The following is a 17,428-nucleotide window of genomic DNA, read 5'->3' on the forward strand; positions in this document are numbered from 1 at the left end:
AAAGGCAATGTGATTTTAAACCACTCGTGGAAAAAAGATCCAAAGTTTTAGTTTTTGTTTGTTCAGTTGTTGGTGGTGTTATTGGTGGTGGTGGTGTTTGTGTGTGTATATGTGTGCCTGTGTGTGTTTGTAGGGCTGAAGACTGAGCCCAGGGCCTCACACATGCTAAGCAAGCTCTCTTACCACTGAGCTACACCCTAAGCCCCCAAAGGTTCAATTCTAACTCCTGTCTTTTCTGGAAACTCATTCAGTTTCCAGCATCAAAGCGGGAGGCCTCCTTCTGAGGCATAAGCTAGGGTCATGTTTTATAAGATTCTTTTACATTTATTTATTTATTGTGCTTTGTGCCATGGCACTCGTGCAGAGGACAGAGGACAGCTCTCGGGAGTCCGTTCTCTCACTGTGTGAGTCCTGACGACTGCTCAGGTGGTCACACTTGGCAGCAGGCATCTTCATGCACTGGGCCATCCCCGGCTAAGTGCTATTCTTTTCGCGTTCAAATAGTGCAAGTGAGTCGGGGTCTCCGCAGTCCACTGGAGGTGATAGTAGGGCTGGTAATTACTGTTCTGGTTCTGTTAAGAGTTTTGTTGTTGTTTTGGTTTGTCTTAAGTAGGGTTCCATTGTGTAGCTCAAGCTAGCCCCAAACCTACCATCCACCTGCCTCAGCTTCCTGAGTACTGGTTTTATAGGAGACCCATCACACTCAGATTGATAAATTATTGTTCTAATTTCTCACAGAAACAGTAAGAGTGAAGGAAGCCATTGCCATAGATCTAGCCAGACATACTTCTAATATATTCCCAAGCTATCTGGCAGAGCCACTGTGAACAGGGAACTTCTGTTTCCTCTTTGTGAGATGTGTGGGGTGACCAGTCCATTCAAAGGCTGTGGTAGAAACTTGCTGGCTGTTTTCATGGGTTGGTCCAACCCTACTTATAGATTCTCAGTCATGATAGCCATGATACTCAAAGTTCTTAGTCAATGGGGGAACCCTCGCGTGATGTCGAGGGGGAGTATGGTGGAGATGGATGGGTGTCTGAGAGCAGGATGGTGGCTCCTTAGAGGGGAAAGCTGCACTCATTGACTTGTGTGGGTTGGTAGATTTTTTTTTTATTTTTGTCCCGAAAGGAAAAGAAGTGTTTAGTTAGTTCTGTGTGTTTCCTCACGGCTCAAAAATTATTCAGTAGTCAGCAAAATCTAGAAGCCGCCAGTGACGGTTTTAGCCTGCTTTTTCAGGACTCTCTTAGAACTTGACAAGTTTTAACTCCAAATTTACAAACTCCAAGAGATTAAAAAGCAGGTACTTTCTTTTTGTGATGCATGTATCAAATGGTTTAGGATTCATATTATGCTCCGTTTATAATGGAAATCAACCCTCTAGCTGAGCTGATTTTCTAGCAAATGGACTGGTGTGACTAGTACCTAATACTGCATTTGTACAGTATCCCTTGGATTGTGTTTAAGTCAACAACGCTCAAGGAAAAGCAAGCTCCAGCCCACCTGGCTTATGAGCCCTGATCCAGGTTTCATTGATATTTGTTGTCATCGGCTTGAGTAACCAGTAAACCAGAGACAGAAAATGTCCTTTCAAGACTGTGCCATCAGTTTTATGACATGGGGTCTTCCCTGTCTTTTTCATTGCTATTTCCCATGAGCCAGTATGGTGCTTAAAGATCAACAGACATTTCATACAATCTATTTAATAAATAGATTATTTATTAAATATTTACAACAGACATTTGTTGTAATATCATTTACAACAGACATTTAGTACATGTTTAGTTATCTATGCCATCAAAAGTGGACTTCTTGTTTCTCCTTCCTGTTTTCCTTATCTTGAGTCCTATTTTTGAAAGGTTATCTGCTTTTGAACAGTTCATGTTTTGAGAAACGAAATTTCGCAAGAAGAGGACTTTCATATGGGATAGAAGAATGTGAAAATGGGAAAATTAACGGGTGTTTTCTCTATAGAGGGGGAAAGTTGTCCCAGGCCCTCCTGTGATTCCAACCGGAGGGTCAGCCTGCTTCTAACTGGAACTCAAGTGGCAGACGCAGGGAACAGAAGTCTCAGGACTGCAGCAAGGAGACAGCAGCAGCAGTCCCCTGGAGACCTTCACGCCTCTCACCCCCTGCCCACCTTCTCCAGGTCAGAACACCAACTCCAGCCAGGACAGTGGTGAGGATTATGGTCCCAGAGGCTGTGATCACCACTAGAAGGATGTTTGCTGATTCTGTAAGTAAAGAGAAAACCCTCCAAGTTGCTTCTCTCGTCTGCATTGATGGTGTTGCTGTGGCCACTAGGAAACTCGGTCATCATCACTTCTCACTCACTGTCTGATGGCAAGTAGAGCATAGGCTTATGATTTCTCCTATTTGTTTGCTTGTTTGTTTTTTTTTCTGATACATGGTTTCACTGTGTAGCCCCAGCTGCCCTGAAACTCACTTTGTAGATCTGGCTGGCCTCAAACTCAGAAATCAACCTGCCTCTTTTGAGTATTCTCCTTCCCCCTCCCGCCCCCAATGCTGGGATTAAAGACTGTCTCTCTATCCATCTATCTATCTATCTATCTATCTATCTATCTATCCATCCATCCATCATCCATCTATCTATCTATCTATCTATCTATCTATCTTGTTTTTTTGAGACAGGGTTTCTCTGTGTAGCTCATTCTGTAGACCAGGCTGGCTCAAACTTAGAGAGTCACCTGTCTCTGCCTTTAAGTGCTGGGATTAAAGGCATGTGCCACCATTGCCTGGCTATTTTTAAAAATGTAATACAGCAACAGGTAATTCATAAGAGTATAGAAGAGTATGGGAACCAAACTCTGTGAGAAACACTGATTAAAAAGAACCATTTTTGGAGCTAGAGAGAGAGCTCAGCCGTTAAGAGGATTTGCTGTTCTTACAGAGACCTGAGTTCAGTTTCCGGTACCTACTTGGGGATAGTTCACAATCATCTGTAACTCCAGCTCCAAGGGATCTGATACCCTCTTCTAAGCTCCTTTGCCACCTGCATTCATAGGCACATACTCCCACACAGACACACATATATACACACATGAATAAAAGTAATAAAATAAATCTTGGGACTGGAAAGATGGCTCAGTGGTTAAGAGCACAGGCTGCTCTTCCAGGGGTCCTAGATTTGATTCCCAGCACACACAGTAGCTAACAATCATCTATTACTCTAGGTCCAGGGGACTCGGTGCTCCTCTTCTGGTTATTGTGGACACTGTCCACATATAGTTCACAGCCACACATGCAAGCAAAAAAAACATACACATAAAATAAATAAAACTTTTAAAAATTAAAAATAAAAATTGAAGCCAGGCATAGTGGTGCATGTCTTTAATCCCATTACTCTGGGTGGGGTGGAGGGGTATGGGCAGAGGCAGGCAGACTTCTGTGAGATCGAGGCCAGCGTGGTCTACAAAACAAGTTCCAGGATTGCCAGGGCTACACAGAGAAACCCTACCCCACAAACAAACAAAGCTGCTGCCATTGTATCGCACACCTAGTGAAGCCTCTACTAACCCAGCCTTTCTCCCTCCCTCCATTGTAGGCCTCACAGCTTCCTACCTCTTTCCTCAGTTTCACTCTCCAGACAGCCGTCACCCCCAAACTTACCCTGAGGGGCTTCAAGAACCATTTGGAGGCCACAGTGCTCCACATGACAAGAATAGACATCTTTGCTCTGAGGATCCAGATCGACCGACACCCACATTTGATAGGTTCCATCTCCACTGGGAAGCACGCCTCCAGAATCCACTTCTTGAGCAATGTCTTCTCCATTTTTCATCCATGTCATGGAAATTTCTGGTGGGTAGAAGCCATGAGCTCTGCAGAAGAGAGTTGTGACCCCCGGAAACGTTTCCTTTCGACTTGTTCTTACCACTGGGGGCTCTAGAGAGAAGCAGCTATAGTTAAGTGGGAGAGACTTGAGTACTGAGCATACAGTGTTCAAACACATAGCCAGGCTTCCCAGTTATATTCCCAGCAAGAACTATCTAAAACCGAGAATGAACCAGAACCCAGATTTATCGACAACAAACTTGGATTTTGTGGCCTTCCTGTTATGGACTAGGCAAGGGAACACTTGGAGCTGAGCCATGTTTGGTCCTCTAAGGGGAGGAAAGGCATACAGCAGCAAGGATTTGGAAAGTGTTTTGAAGTTGTTTGCCGTTCACCTTTGAAATACCCCTTATGTGTCAAGCAAAAGTAAGTCACAGCATGGGTAAGTGATTGTTCTTGATAAGTAATTCACCGAGAGACTGGAGATTAGAATGCAATAGATCTCAGTTCTGCATTTAGTGGCAACCAAAACCACACAGCCATCTCAGGTCAACGGGGTCTCTGGAGTGCCTCATGCTATCAGATTGGTATTCTGATGGTTGTAACCAGATACAAACAGATGTCATACTTCATGTGCCCTCGTAGAAGTTACAGAAATTAACAGTATAGAAGGGCCCTAAGAATGATGAGGGAAGGAGAGAGGGAGGAGACATCATCTCTATGCCCCAGGGTAGTCTTGAACTTGCAGTCCTCCTACCTCTGAATGCCTGTATTACAGGTCCGTACCACTGTGCCCCAGCCTAGGGTTCAGCCATTGGTGATCTTGCTTCCTCCTGACTTAATATGTTTCTTTTCCATGTGAAACTGGTCATAAAGCCAAATTGAAACCAAGCATCCTATCCAGAGGACCTTCCTCCTCATCCGTGACACTTGCCTCCTCGTCTCCACCTTTATTTGTTTGACAGTGTGGGTGCAGGGAAGAGCCTTCACCTCAGACATACCTTCCTTGTCTTTTACTTGAGGCATGGAATTTAGTTGTAGGAAAAGACTTTCCAACACTCAAAATAAAACATTGCCAAGAGGTTTGTTTGTTCGTTTGTTTTACTATGCCTGCAAGAAATGAATCCACCTCCCAAGACTTGGGTTTTGACCAAGAGATTGACACCACTATGACCTTCAAGATAAGGAATGAGAACTATGTACACTTAAGTCAAACTTTCCACACAACCCAGGTTCTTCCTAGTTCATCCCAAGAGCTTCCATACCAGGCAGAATCAACAGAATTAGCTAGTAAGCTAGCTAGTAAGCTAGTAAGCTCTAAATCTCAATTCTTAGCAGCCCTGCTTGAGTTTTCCTATCTACCTTTGCCCAATACTGTAATTCAGGGTGAACAGCAGGCCAGGTGACTTGGGTCCAATGCTTTGAATCTAAACTGTCCCTCCCAGGCTCATGTGTTAAACCCGTGCTCTCTAGACGTTGGTGTTATTTTAGGAGGTTCTGGAAACTCTAGGAGGGGGGGGTCCAGCTAAAGGAAGTATGTTGCTGTGGGGAATCCCGGGGGGCTGTATCTTGTCCCTGGCCCCTCCCTCCCTCTGCTTCCTGTCCACTGTGATGTAAACTGTTTCAGCACACCCTTTCCACCAGGATGGACCCAAACCTCTGAAATTGTCAACAGTCTTTCCTCCTTTTTGGTCAGTTGTTTCAGGCATTTTGTCATAGTGATGAAAAAAAAAAATCAACAACACAACCATATGGCAAGTGTACCCAAATCAGAAAGTAATCTCCTATTTTTCCTTTTTTTCCCATCTGCTGAGACTCAGCCTAAAACATCTTAGTGATTAAGGGTGGCCAAGATGGGCCATTGAATTTAGCTAGATCCGAGGCTACCATACACACTTCAGTCAGGCGACGATAAGATTCAAGATGTAAATAGAGTCCTAAGGCTTAGCAAGCATTTTTGCCTATATCATCTTCACTATTTTCTGTGAAGTAGGCATGGCTACATTCTTTTACTCGATACCATGGCTTGTTGGCCTACGTTCCAGAAGCTTCTTGACCTGAGAGGCTCCTTCCCCTGCCAAACATTACTCCAGCTCCTTACGAAGTGCTCATCTTAATCCGCCTCTTCAAGCACCACTCAGTGTGTAACAGTATCTTTTTCTTAGCCCTCGCATCCTGTCTCTGACCCTCTGTAATCTGTCTAGGCCTTTACACCGTAGCTCTAGAACTTCTCTGCCCCTGGTTTCCAGCTGGACAGCCTCAGCCAGAGAGCCGTGAGCTGACGAAGTACCAGTCTTAACACAGCTGCAGTTCCGGAGGTGGCCACATTCCTCCATAGTCACACCTCTCACTGTGAAGATCCCCTTTCAGCACACCAACTCTCGCAGGGCTCTGCCTGCCGTGTCTCCTCTTCCTGCCCTTCAGACCATGCTTGGGCAATGATGTGTCCATACTGTACTTCTTCAGACACTTCTCCACCTCTTACTGGGATCCTCACTAGCCCCCTTGTAAAGGGGCCTGGGTTGAATCTCCTAGATTAGACCTTTGTGGCTGTGTGTGCCATTCGTTCTTGCCAGAACTCTGCCACCCGCTGTTAATCTCTGAAGCTTTTTCTGATGGTCTCAGTGATTAGCTAAAGAGGCCACATATGATACAGGCCAGTCACGGTTCTCTTGTGATTTAGGCAACAAGTACTCAGAGACGGTAGCCTGTCTTGTGGGATGGAGAAGCCATGAGGGTGCGAGGTTCATGCTCCTAGCTTCAGGTACCCCACCACCACCACCGTGCAGAACAGCATTCAAATATTGGTTTTAATTTCTTAGGTCCCTGTGCTGCTCTGACTCTTGCTTTCGAATAGGATCTGTTTGAGCCTGTTTGAAATAGGTTTGTTAGCTGCAACCACTGAGCCTACAACAGTTATTCTGCTAGTACAGACAGGACAGCCAACATCAGCCTCTAATCGTCTGCCTCCAAAGCCTGTATTTTTGGACAGATGGCACATGCTTACTTTGTTTGTTTGTTTGTTTTGTTTTGTTTTTGAGACAGGGTCTCTCTGTTAGCCCTGGATGTCCTGAAACGCACTCTGTAGACCAGATTGACCTCAAACTCATAGAGATTCACTAGCTTCTACCTCCCAAGTGCTGGGAATTAAGGCCTGTGCCGATACCACCCAGCAGAGAAACACATGTTTATAAACATAGTCCTCTTCATCCTGGGATTGCCACAGCTCTGGAAAGTCCCCCAGACTGGACATTGCTCTCATGGGAAAAGATCTATAGTGTTCAGGGATTTCCTGAAACATTTTGACTCATCGTCGATCAAACATGAAACTTCTGCATTTTGCTGAAGTTGACCGGTGGGATCATGCATTTATGGCAGAAGATAAACTCTGAACCCAGATGAATTGCAGTGTTAACCCCCAGTAAGGAAAAACCCATCTTCCCAAGGCTCTTCTTCATAAAGCCAGCTTTTCATTCACACTGGGACTGTGTGAACCCTTTCGTCTTAAATAATCTGCAACAACTGCTCCACTTCTGAAAGCTTTCTCCAGCCTCTCACTGACAGGAGACGAGAGAACTTTTCTTGATAAAGGTGCCCTTGGAGGCACTACATTCTGTCAAGACAAGTGGGATGCTAAGGCTTGTCAAGGTGCTGCTAAAAATATAACTAATGAGAGTTCTCTTGGGGGGTTACAGGTCAGAGCAGTCCAAGCAAGAGACGGATTTCAGCACAGGGTGACTATCACCTGCAGAAGAGGAAGTGAGACAGAAGCCAGTTTTTCTAGGGATATAGGAACAAGGTGCTCCCCCTTCTCTTTACCTGTTCTTTCTAGGGTGTCTCTTCCATACTCCAAAAACCGCTTCAGCCAGGCGATGCATTCTTCCTCCAGCCAGTTCTTTTGGTACTGCAACTCATGCAGATTGGCCTCCCATGCCCGCTTGGTGATATGAGCTACGTTATCGACAGCCACCCAGGACAGGGTGTCTTTATTGAAGCTGAGGAAATCTCGTCCGTCGTACGCGTATTGGAGAAACCCTGTGGTGCTGCCGTCTTCCAGCAGCTCGCAGCCAATCATTCTCTGGTAAGTGTGAAGCCCTGGAACACACACGATCTATGGGTGAACACAGAGACAGATGCATTCTCGAGAGATGCAACTGCAGCATGGCCGGAAGCACTCTTAGAAGGCACCGCCACATAAGCCTGTATATTTGGGTTCCAGAAGGTTCCTGTTTTATAGACCCACCTGCTAACAGACATCGGTGGGGGTACCTACTGCATGCCAAAGAATCACGATGATACCTGCCTGGAAGAAATTATCCTATCTTTGGAGTGATTCATTGATAAATTTCATAGCTATTCTGAGTGCAGCGTAGGAGCAAGAGATATGCAGAAATATCTCTGGGACAATTAATATAGTAAGCTTCTACGCAGAAATAAGCAAATCAGAAAGCCTAGCCATCAGAAAATGAGCCCCAAGATGGGCAAATTTAGAAGGAGAAAAGAGAAGACTGTTAGACGCCAACACAATAAGAATATGGGGATGAGGGATCAAGGGTTTTCACAGAAGAGTCTGGAAGAGACATAGAGGAGACGGTGGGAATAGAGCTCCATCATCATGATTTTCTAAGCACTGCCAAAGGCTACAGAGGATCTAAGCAACTGGTGACACTGGCCATAGGCAGCCCCAGGGCCTTTCCTCTGAGGACGAGCCCGTGAGGTCACGCGCTCACGTCTGCTGCAGTCTCACCTGAGTGGTTGTAGTGTCTCTGCAGGTGCCTCAGCTCCACTGTGAAGGTCTGCTGCCAGCCCCTCAGCAGCTGCGTGTACCTCTCCCAGTGATCAGGCACCAGGTTCTCCGCCATCCACGGAGCCCTCGGCTCCTTCTGTCGGGTGACGCTGTCGTAGGTAGTGATCGGGTGTGAGTCCACATAGCCAACAGAGATAAACTCGGGGACTCCAGGGCCAGGGTCCGAAACAGCCAAACGAAAATATCTCAGCGAGTGAGTCCCTGAGGAGGAGGCGAGGAAGGAAGGTGTGGAGAGTCCCACACAGATGACGGAACATATTAACTGCAATCCATGGCATCCCCACACCAACGTCCTTGCCCCATTCTCAGAGGCATTCATCTACTGTTTGTTCCAGGACAGTTATGGAATCCTGGGAATTACGACCTGGGAAAGACTTCAGCCCTATGGCTGAGAATAAAAGTTAATAGGTAACTTCACCTTGTAAGCAATGTACAGTGTGATTCTCTGGTCTTGGGAGAAGGGTCAAGGACTATTCACTGGCCCTGGGGTCTGGGGACTATGCCTGAAGAAGCTCTCAGAACCTCTGAGGGAGAGAACAACCCTAACAACCCAACCCCCTTGTTTTTCCAATAAAGCCTCTAGGTTGATAAGTAAGGACCCTCGTGTTACCCTATTCTCTCTGCACACATGGGCGTGCGCGCCCCTCCTCCCAGATTAGAGAGAGTCAGAACAGCTGTTAAGACTCATCCTTCCTGGGGACAACATTTTCAGAAGCACAGTGATTTTCCTTGCTGTACCAAACTACTTTTCTGAGGTACTTATCATTTTTCTATTTTTTTCTTCCCTCTAAGTATCAGTACGAGGATTTTGATCATCACTAAGGGCTAAAAGTGAAATGAAAGGAAACAATTCCTCTCCTCCCCCATGAACTCTTGGGTTGTCCAAGAAGTTCAGGGCTTGGTGGAGATAAGAAAGATGGTTTCTAAGTAGCATGATAGGAGCTATCATGTCAAGTTGGGCTCTTGAGGAAGACTTTGCAGAGAAAATGACATCTTGGAGATCTCAGGGTCAAGAGGTGAGCAGGCCAAGGGGAGAGGGGGACAGAGTATACATTCTGGCCAGGGACACCACAGCCTTCATTCTCCCTGGGAGGCGTCGGTTGCCCCTACAAGTACAAGTTACACCTGGCACTTAGCTGAGCTTCTAAAATGACAGTTCACTATATATGGATAGCCGTTGACAGATGTGGAATCAGTAATTCAGAATAGGGAACATGAAGAAAAGTCCATGCTGCACTCTCCTTCAGAGCATGTCAGACCTCGGGAGAATTTGTGTCTTAGCAGAATGGGGTATGGAGATGTTCAAAGATTTAATATAGCTGTTAAGGGGTCAAATTATTTGGGAAGACTAAAATTGTTCCACACAAATGGCAATTCCGTACCATTTGCCCTGATCCTTTTCTTGCTCCAATAATTATGAAATCAGTTCGGGTTCTCCCCTTTCTATGAGTCAACAGCATTACTCACTTGTTTAGCTGAAATCTATGATCTAGAATTTGGCCCTTGGTCTAGCTGGGCCAGTCAAACTGCTTCTCAAGGGGCCTCTGGTGCTCATTTGCTTCTGCTAGGCATTGCTGGAGGGCCCATCCAACCCAACAAGCAGGTCTGACACCAACGTGCCGGCTGTGGCACTCTGCTGAGTTTTGTCCCTTTAACTTGGAACAGTAGCAGTTGGGCCATTTTTGACAAGCATCTAAGTAAGGCTACTGGAATATGGAACAATGAAATACGTATTTTCAAGCATTCACCCATGGAGAAGATCTGTATTTACTGAATAGCTACCGCGGACAAGATATGCGGCAACATCAGTAAGAAGAAAATGAATCAGGTACCAATTCTTCCCTCCAGGAATTTACAATATAACTGGAGATTTCCATATAACATAACAAATACAAGTATCACAAGAGAGGCACTGATGGCGTGCAGGCAGGACAGGAACCCTGCACTCAGAGAACTGATCCACTGAGAACTCCTCCAGGGAAATCAAGGCACAGCAGTTGTACCTTCAGTGAGTCATGAAGGCCAGCAGGTACCTTCATCATAACTATTAGAACCGCTTTTACTTATTGAGCAAGTACCATGTGCTCGGGACCATACTAAACCCTTGAGGAACACTGGTTTCATTCATTCCTCACAATGATTAAACAAAACAAACATGGCCTCATGCATTCCAGGTTGGCCTCAAACTCCGTGTTCAAGAATGATCTTGAACTTCTGATTCTCCTGCCTCATGTGTCACCAAATCTGGTTCCAGTGGCACCGGGGATTGAGCCTAGGACTTTGTACAAGCTAGATGAGTACTCTATCTATTGGGCTACCTCCCTAGCTCCCACAATAGCCCTTCAGGGTAGGTCCTATAATTCCCATTCTGCAGATGAAAAGTGCTCACAATTAACTAAATTAAATTAAGTGCAACCTTAGATGGCACGATGAAGGAACTGGGGAATCGAAATCTGAACTCTCACAGGGAAGCTTTTCTACCTCTGACTATCCAACACGGCTTGAGAGAGGCACTGCTCCAATACAGGACGTTACAGCCTCCCAGAGCCTGGATTAAAGTGCTCTCTCCTGCCCCCTTGTGCCAAGCACGTTTCAGTCTGACTTTCCAGGCCCTAAGGCCCATGCTTCGGATCCTGTTCAGGAGGTAGTAGGTTCTGATTGGATAACCATGTCAACAATGACCGCTTTATTGTTGCCCTATTCAAGTAACTCAGTGCCTTAGAAAGGTAAAAGTGATTGTGACTTCTGATAACTGCTCTTTGGGATGCCTGGTATTGTGGGAATTCGAGGAGAGAAGTAAACAGTTGTATTTTTTGTTAAAGGAACCTTTGCATACTTCTCAAAAGTGTGCAGTGGTGTTGATGGTTCTGTAGGCAGCAGGAACCATTAGACATCCTCCTCACAACTGTCAAGTGACAGGATCTTACGGTGAGTCTAGAGGAGACACATGCGACACTCGGACTTCTCAGCCACTGTATTATTTTTCTTGTCCCTATGGAAAAATACGTGATGGAAACATAAGGGAGGAAGGATTTATTTTAGCACATGGTATGAAGGGGTACAGTCCATAATGGAAGAAAAGGTGGCTGGAGTCAGTCTAATCTGGGCCTGCCAGAGCTTGTGGCATCATTTGCTCACAGCTCTACAGGTCAGAAAGCAGAGGGCTCAGGCAAGAAGTGTGCTGAACCGGAATTACCTTTGAGCCTTATGCTTAAGGCCCTACGACTGTCATCTAGGCTCCACGTCCATAAACTGCACAACTTCTAAAGAGATGCCACCAAGTGAGCACCGAGAGCTTAAGTATACAAGCCTGGGGGTGCATTTCACATTCAGAGCACAGCATCCCACCCTGGCCCTGGCGGCCCAGGGCCATCTCATCATGCAAGATGCATTTTATATCCGTAAAAGTCCCTAAGCCCCTAAGAGTTCCAAAATTGATCAGAAGTCCAAAATCTTGAACCTGCAGAGATGTGAGATTTTTCTTTAATTTGTACTAATATCATTATACAGTATAATTCTACAGTATATTATTACTAATATCATTATCACAGTTTTTGCCACAGTTGCTTTGACCACAACTGTACTCACATTCCTGTCCTTGCCAAACTACACCCTTCTCAAGTATTTCTTCTCTGCTTTCTGTTTTTTATCATTGTAATATGGCTTAAAAAGCAGGAACAGTAACCTCTATAGTCTGAAGTCTGTGCTGACTAGAAATTTTCTTCACCAAATCAATTTAATTCAGCCTCATTTTGGCTTTCAGGACACAGGAAGAATGCAGAATGTTTTTTGGTTTTTTGTTTTGTTTTGTTTTGTTTTTTTGTTTTTTCCAGAATGTAACACAAATGGCTTCTGGTCCAATTCCTGCTAAGTCCTTGCTGCCTTCTGAAATTTATATCGGCATCTGGTTGTCCACACGCCTGCCAGGATATCCCACGAAGCTCTAGTTATAGCATTCTAAGGTTTTGCTAGCCCACAGCACCAAAACTCTTCATATTGCTCTTACACTTCTGAGTCCTACAAACTGCACAGTCAAGTTTATCATTGCAATGACCCCACCCTTGGTACCAATTTTCTGTATGAGTTAATTTTCTCACTGCTGTGACACAATGCTTGATTGACAGAAACAGCTTAAGGCAGGAAGGATTTCTTTTCCTAATGGTTTGAAGGAGGATGATCCATTACGGTGGCGTAGGCATGGGAGCTGGGACTAGCTTAGTGGGGGTCAGAGGAATACCTTGTAGCTCTCTAGCCTCATGTTACAGTCAGGAAGTATCGAGCCTGGAATAGAAGTAGGGTCAACCTATACCTCTCAACCTTCGCCCCTAGAGCCTTAAGTCTGCAAGCTAAGTGCTATGCCCAAAAGCTCTACAACATCACAACAGCGCCACCATCTGAAACCAAGTGTTCAAACACATAAATCTGTGAGGAACATTTACTGTTGAAACCAAAGGGTTCCAATATCTCATATCATGTAAGTATTATTCTTTTCTGCATTTCCAGTGAACACGGTTCTAGGTGCTAGGGACACAATAACAAACAAATCAAATCAAAAGCCCAGACCTCTGAGATAATTTCTAGAAGGGATATTACCAATTGACAAATGTATAATACAAGCTTATGTGGCAATCTATTGTATAAAGAAAACTAAAGCAGAGAAAGGAGATGATGTGGAGAGGGCTAACCTGATAAAGGGACCGGAAAAGCCTTCTCTGACCAGATACCATTGGATAGGGTTGTGTCTAGAGTGAAGAAGGGGGCCAGGGGTGGAGACCCTTCCAAATAATTAAACTCAAATTATCCCCCAATTCTTGGGGGTAAATGCTTTGCATACTGGAGCATCAAGGAGACCACTGTGGTGCTCTGGAGAGTGAGTGAAAGAGGGATCTGCGGTGCTTTTCCCCACTGCTTACACCCTGAGTACAATAATGACCACATGCCACCTATTTCCCCAGAGAATCTCCATTTTATGAATCTTATTATTTTGTTGTTGTTGTTTTGTTGAGGCAGGGTTTCTCTGTGTAGCTCTAGCTGTCTTGGAACTCACTCTGTAGACAGGGCTGCTCTTGAACTCACAGAGGTCTTCCTGTCCCTGTCTACCAAATGCTGGGATTAAAAGTGTGCGTCCAATGAATCTTATTCTTCTTAAATGCTTCATTTAAATTGTAATAAAATGTGATTTGACACATACATTCTTTGTTTGTTTGTTTGGTTGGTTTTTCAAGACAGGGTTTCTCTGTGTAGCCTTGGCTGTCCTGGACTACTTTGTAGATCAGGCTGGCCTTGAACTCACCGAGATCTGTCTGCCTCTGCTTCTCCGAGTGCTGAGATTACAGGGGTGAGCAGCAACACATAGATTCTTAAAAGATTTTTCTCTAATATAAACTTAGATGTCAGAAATAATGTCCCTAGTCATCTGTCTCAATTTGAGCTCTATAAAATAAAAGCATTTAGAGTTATATGTTTGACCTTTAATCTAGACTTCCTCCGTCCAATTTTTAGCAGTCTTCTATGGTAAGAGGATTATGGTCAAGCAAGAATAGACAGCTGTTCTGCCAACTTAAAAGAAGAATCTGTTTATCAGATTTATATACATTTAGCGTCAACCATGAAGAACAGGGAGTGAAATATTGTCTTGGAGAATTTTTTCCTGCTTGAGCCTGGGCAAGAGCTCCATGGAAACAGATTGAAATCTAGTAAGGTTTTTAGCAAATGCCCGTATTTTTTCATGTTAACTTTTTGAACTCAAGGTTATTTCTAAGCAGATAATCTCCAAGTTTGTCTTTTAACATCAGCACAACCTGCTTACCACATTCAGTCCTTGTCTCGGAAGCATCATTCATAAAGTAGATTGATGTAGTGGGATAACAGCTTTGCTAAATCATGAATAACATCAAGAGACTAACTGATTGTATCAACATGAAACACACAAACTGCATGTAGCTATACGAGGGAAATCTCATGCACAACGTCCCCAGTTTGATTACAGCTGCACGTATCACTAGTTCAGCTGCATACCAGCAGAAAAGAAGAACAAGGAGAAGGGTAAAAAAAAGGCACAAAAACACTATTTTTACATCAATTCTGCAAGCACAGTACACCATAGTTTTAAATGTGAATTCGTTATCATTGTCCAAACTTGCTATAACTCATAGCCAGCTGATTTCCATGCCTCAGGAACATTACTTTGAAACATTTCAGGAAGCGTTTAAGTCCCTTTTGGGAACTAGGTAGGGTCATAGAAACAAGAGAAAAATAGAGCTGTCTCTCCTCACCTGTAAAAAGAGCAGCTCAGGGAAGATTTGGGGAAAAGAGAATTAGAGAACCATGAACAGGAAGAGCTATGAGGACACACAGGAGGGAGCAGGAGCGATCACCTGTGGGCTATGCAGCTGAAGAGAGCAACACGCTGGAAGTAACATGTGAGTTATCTTAACATTTCCTGGAGTTATGTCCCAAACACTCTGCTTCTCTTCCCCACGTCCTCTATCTGTCTATGGTGTAAAAGTGTCTATTTATGGGTAACATTGGGCACAAATACCAAGCAGACCTTACGTTATTTTCCATAATCTGAAATTCCTTCTCTGTCATTGTCTTCAAAGTTTACTTAAGCGAGAGTCACGGGAGGAAACAGCCTTTACCAGACAGTTCCCATGAAGAGACTATAATAAAGCAACTATTTAAAAAATCACTTTCACCCCTAAGATTGGGAGGAAACGAACAGCAAATGAGAGTTAACAAAGCCCAGTGGAAGCTAAAACTATAAAGAAGAGACATTTTCAGAAAAAGAAAGAAAACAATCTTCCCCTATCAGTGGACTTGGGGAGGGGCATTCATGAAGAAGGGAGTGGGAGGGTGGGATGGGGGGAGGAGGGAGGGGCTTATGAGAAGATACAAAGTGAATAAAGTGTAATTAATAAAACTAAACTAAACTAAACTAAACTAAAATAAAATAAAATAAAATAAAATAAAATAAAAAAGAAAACAACCTATATTGCAGAGAACTTTTTTGGGGGGTGGGGGAGTAGGGTTGGGTCTCATTATGCCACTCAAACTGGCCTCAAACTTACCATTCCTCCCTCCCCCAAAGCTCTAGAGTAGCTTGGATTGTCAGTATGCCTCACCTCATTCAGCTGTTAGATTCTTCCAATCATCTGACACATAGCAAGTTATCAATCAATACTTACTTGTACAATGAAATACACAGATGATTTGAAAGCGCACCTTCCTGGCATGCATCAACCAGCAGCTTAGGTAATCTGGTCTGAGGTCTGGATTTCTCCTATGAACCTTTAGAAATGCCAGCACCAGCTAGAAAGCAGTTGGTTAGGGCAGAGAAGACTAGCACCTTCTGCTACACGCAGACTCTCTTGTGTTGGTGGCAACACAGGGCTCCTGATTTCCTAGAGACACAAGCTCCCTAAACTACAATGAACGACTGAGGGTTTTTGTAGGTTTGTTTTTTTCAATTTTTATTCATTTTTATGCACATTGGTATTTTGCCTGCACGTGTGTCTATGTGAAGATGTCAGATCCCCTAAAACTGGAGTTACAGACAGTTGTGAGGCGCCATGTGGGTGCTAGGAATTGAACCTGTGTCCTCTGGAAGAACAGCCAGTGCTCTTAGCCGTCTCTCCAGCCCCAGAACTTTGTTTTGAAGCAACGAATATTTTCTACGCCTGGTAAACAAGCTCAGCGCCATGGCTTTTCTTTCTTGGATCTTTTGTTGCAGGTAGTCCTTGTGGAGAGAAGGGAAAATATCTATTGACCTGAACAATGGACCCCCCTGGACTGTTCAACATCCCTAAAACTCTCTCTGCAGTCCTATAAGATTCGCTGTTAGGGAAGAGAAGAAACAGAAGGAAGAAAGGGAAGTACAAAAGCAGCCCTCAGAGGGGAAGTGAGTGCATTACCGAGGAAGTCCTTCTAGAAAGGCTGACATCTGCACACACACACACACACACATCTGGGCAGCAGGTCATCGGATCCATCATCCCTTCAAGCCTTGGGTGGAATGGGCTTGTAGATTTGTCCCTTACTTTTTCACAGTTAGCACCACAAGTTTAGGAAGCAAAGGTGTTGTGCTTCAGCTTTGGATTTAGGAGTGTAAGAGTGCTTGGGATACTTACGGGCCTGGCTGTGATTCACCAAGAATACCACGAGGAGAGGTAACAAGAGCATCGCATCGTCATTGACGTCCTCTTCCTTCCAGGTTCCTTCTACCTCAGACAGTGATAGGCCCCTGATGAATCTTTTGAGAACCTGTACTCTACCGGCTCCCCCGGGAAATTTGTTAGCCGAGCAATACTGAAAGCATTCTCCAATAAGAATGGGGAAGATATCCAGCATCATCAGTTACTAGGTAGGACAGAGACTCACAAAATGAAAGCAATAAAGATTAACCCCTTGTTTTCGACACTGCTTGCTTCTATCTGTTAACTTCTCTTCACTCAGTCCCCAACTTTAACACAATTACATGAAAAGTATAGGGAAACAAAGATTAATAACTCAGATTATTTATTGCCATTGGTTCTTTCTTGGAGTTTAGATTGTTAACCAAGGGACAAAGAAACTCACACCTGAGGTCTAGGATTTGGAACTCCCTGATCAGTCTGATTTTCCCATCTGTCTCAGATAGCATGCATAGTTTAAGACTGTCCTGTAATTTTATTTACGTCTGTCTTTTCTGTACTTTTCTGCCTAGAACAACAGGCCCCAAACATGCCTGTTGAACTGGGAAAAGAAAGGGCCTTGACAGAGATTCTCAAGGGCTGCCACTCATCTTTCAAGGAAAGGAATCTCCAAGACCAAGCTATGGTCATATTGTCA

The 17,428-nt window shown here is 44.4% G+C and overlaps 1 protein-coding gene across 5 annotated transcripts; it reads right to left on the reverse strand.

Annotated features, from left to right (window-relative positions):
- Positions 1-1,694: 1,694 nt before the first annotated feature.
- On the reverse strand, positions 1,695-16,893 carry LOC110563249 (major histocompatibility complex class I-related gene protein). 5 transcript variants are annotated; one of them, XM_021660263.2, is made up of 5 exons: positions 16,729-16,893; positions 8,540-8,800; positions 7,612-7,887; positions 3,628-3,903; positions 1,695-2,231 (listed from the first exon to the last, which is right to left on the reverse strand). In XM_021660263.2, the coding sequence occupies exons 1-5, from the start codon at positions 16,778-16,780 to the stop codon at positions 2,068-2,070; spliced, it is 1,029 nt and encodes a 342-aa protein (XP_021515938.1). In that variant the 5' UTR covers positions 16,781-16,893; the 3' UTR covers positions 1,695-2,067. The 5 variants fall into 5 exon arrangements, with proteins under 5 accessions (XP_021515938.1, XP_060220460.1, XP_060220457.1 ...); XM_060364474.1 differs by lacking the exon at positions 1,695-2,231 and adding an exon at positions 2,257-3,427; XM_060364477.1 differs by lacking the exon at positions 16,729-16,893 and having other exon boundaries at positions 8,620-8,722.
- Between the last annotated feature and the right edge of the window lie 535 nt (positions 16,894-17,428).

The sequence above is a fragment of the Meriones unguiculatus genome, chromosome 11 (assembly GCF_030254825.1).
Source record: "Meriones unguiculatus strain TT.TT164.6M chromosome 11, Bangor_MerUng_6.1, whole genome shotgun sequence".
Taxonomy (NCBI): Eukaryota; Metazoa; Chordata; class Mammalia; order Rodentia; family Muridae; genus Meriones; species Meriones unguiculatus.